The sequence below is a fragment of the Bison bison genome, unplaced genomic scaffold, assembly GCF_000754665.1.
Source record: "Bison bison bison isolate TAMUID 2011002044 unplaced genomic scaffold, Bison_UMD1.0 scf7180017864291, whole genome shotgun sequence".
Classification (NCBI taxonomy): Eukaryota; Metazoa; Chordata; class Mammalia; order Artiodactyla; family Bovidae; genus Bison; species Bison bison.
This window is the reverse complement of record NW_011494863.1, coordinates 565,380-567,169: the sequence shown is the minus strand read 5'-3', so window position 1 is coordinate 567,169 and position 1,790 is coordinate 565,380. Positions and strand designations below refer to the sequence as shown.

Here is a 1,790-nt window from a genome sequence, read left to right as displayed (position 1 = left end):
GGAGTTGCGGCCCCGCGCGGCGAGTCCTGCCACCCCATCGCAGTTCGAGTGTGTGGAGGTGGCACTGGAGGAGCATACCGCGCCTGCCAGGCCCCGGACGGTGCCCAAACGTCAGATTGAGCTGCGCCCTCGGCCCCGGAGTCCCCCGCGGGAGGCCAATGCGCCGCGCCCTCGACTGCTCCTGCGCACCGGCTCCCTGGACGAGTCTCTGAGCCGCCTGCAGGCTGCCGCAGACCTCGTGCAGACGGCGCTAGCCAGAAAACTGAGCCCGGCGCCCCCTGCCCCAAGCAGCGCCACCTTTGGACCCACGGTGCCGCCGGAGCCTGCGACCCCGGAAACGCTCCGCAGTACTCGGGTGGCCCTGGAGGAAGCCAAGTCTCTGCCGCCTCGGGTGAACTATAGTTCAGCCCCAGCCAGGGCCCCAAGACCGTGGCCAAGCCTCCGGGAGCGCGCAATTCGGCGCGACAAGCCCGCGCCCGGGACCGAGGCTCTGGGTCCAGTTAGTTCCAGCATCTTCCTGAAGTCAGGGGAGAAGCCCGAGGAGGTGCACCAAAAAGAACCGAAGGCTCGTTTCCCGCGAGATACTCCGGCTCAAACCGTCCTGAGGGCACAGGGTCCGCCTTTCCAGTCTAGGCCCCCCTGGGAAGTTTCGAGTAAGGCTGTGAGACGGAGAAGCCCATCCCCGCCGTGGGAAGCCCCAAATGGGACCGTGCGGGGTCCTCACTGCACCTCCCCCCAGAACCTGTCCCCCTGGAATCGAACAATTCGGAAGGTGAGTAGCCCATCGATCCCGGAGGCATCCTCTACATGGGACAATCAGGATGCTGCTGTCACGGAAACTGTCAGCAGAAAGAGCCCTTCCCCTCCGACCCTTTCCCAGTGGAATCGGGGTGTTGCCAGGGCAAAAAGCCCATCCCCCGAAGCTCCCTCCTCGTGGGAGGTGCCGCACCCGGCAGTTGGGGATGCAGTTGAGGGAAGCAGGAGCCCGTCCCCGCCGACCTTGCCCTCGTGGGAGACTCCAGATCGTCCTGTTGGAACGTGGAGCCCATCGCCCCAGGAGACGTGGAACTCCACAGTGCAGAGTTCATCGGTAGTGTCTACGCGGGTAGCTATTAATGGCGCGGCCCAAGAGGAACTGGTGCCGCCCACGCCGTCTGCACCAGGGACTCCAAAGCTAACAGAGGTTCAAAGTCCGTCCACGCGGGAGATACCGGATCTTGCCTCCCGAGGCAACCAGCTGTCGCCAGAGGTGGCTGCACCCCAGCTGCCTCTCAGTCGCACCGTGGATGTCGATGTGCTCCCTGAAGCGGTGGGCTCTGGAAAAGCGGCCTCTGGGCGCCCGCGCGTGGCCATTCCGCGGCCCCGCGACGTACGCAAGATGGTGAAGACCACGTACGCGCCGAGCTTTGCGGCAAGCACCCCAGCCTCAGGGCTCCCCTCCCCTCCTGCAGAACCCCGCGGGGAGGAAGGCAGCGCATCCAAGACACAAGAACTTCAGGCGCTGGGGCCCCCCGCCCCGTCTCACTACACTTCCATTTTTCTCAAGGACTTTCTGCCGGTCGTGTCCCACCCCTACGAACCCCCAGAGCCAACCCCAGACACAGTGCCCCGGGACGGTACCCAGTCCAACGGGGTCCTGCGGCGGAGGGCGGAGAACAGCACGGCGAAACCCTTCGCGCGCACTGAGATCCGCCTGCCTGGTGCCCTGGCCTTAGGCCGCCGGCCTGAGAGAACCCGGGGAGTCGCGGTGCACGGTCCTGGCGGAAAGAACCGGGATGCAGAGGCTCAGC

General features: G+C 65.9%; 1 protein-coding gene across 1 annotated transcript in view; it reads left to right on the top strand.

The window, feature by feature from the left end:
* PROB1 (proline-rich basic protein 1) overlaps positions 1-1,790 on the top strand; it is a 5,935-nt gene that overhangs the window by 1,220 nt on the left and 2,925 nt on the right. Inside the window, exon 4 of the mRNA XM_010850610.1 lies at positions 1-1,788. This exon is cut by the window's left edge and continues 11 nt beyond it. Coding sequence (XP_010848912.1) covers positions 1-1,788 — 1,788 coding nt within the window. The remainder of the gene's footprint in view (positions 1,789-1,790) is intronic.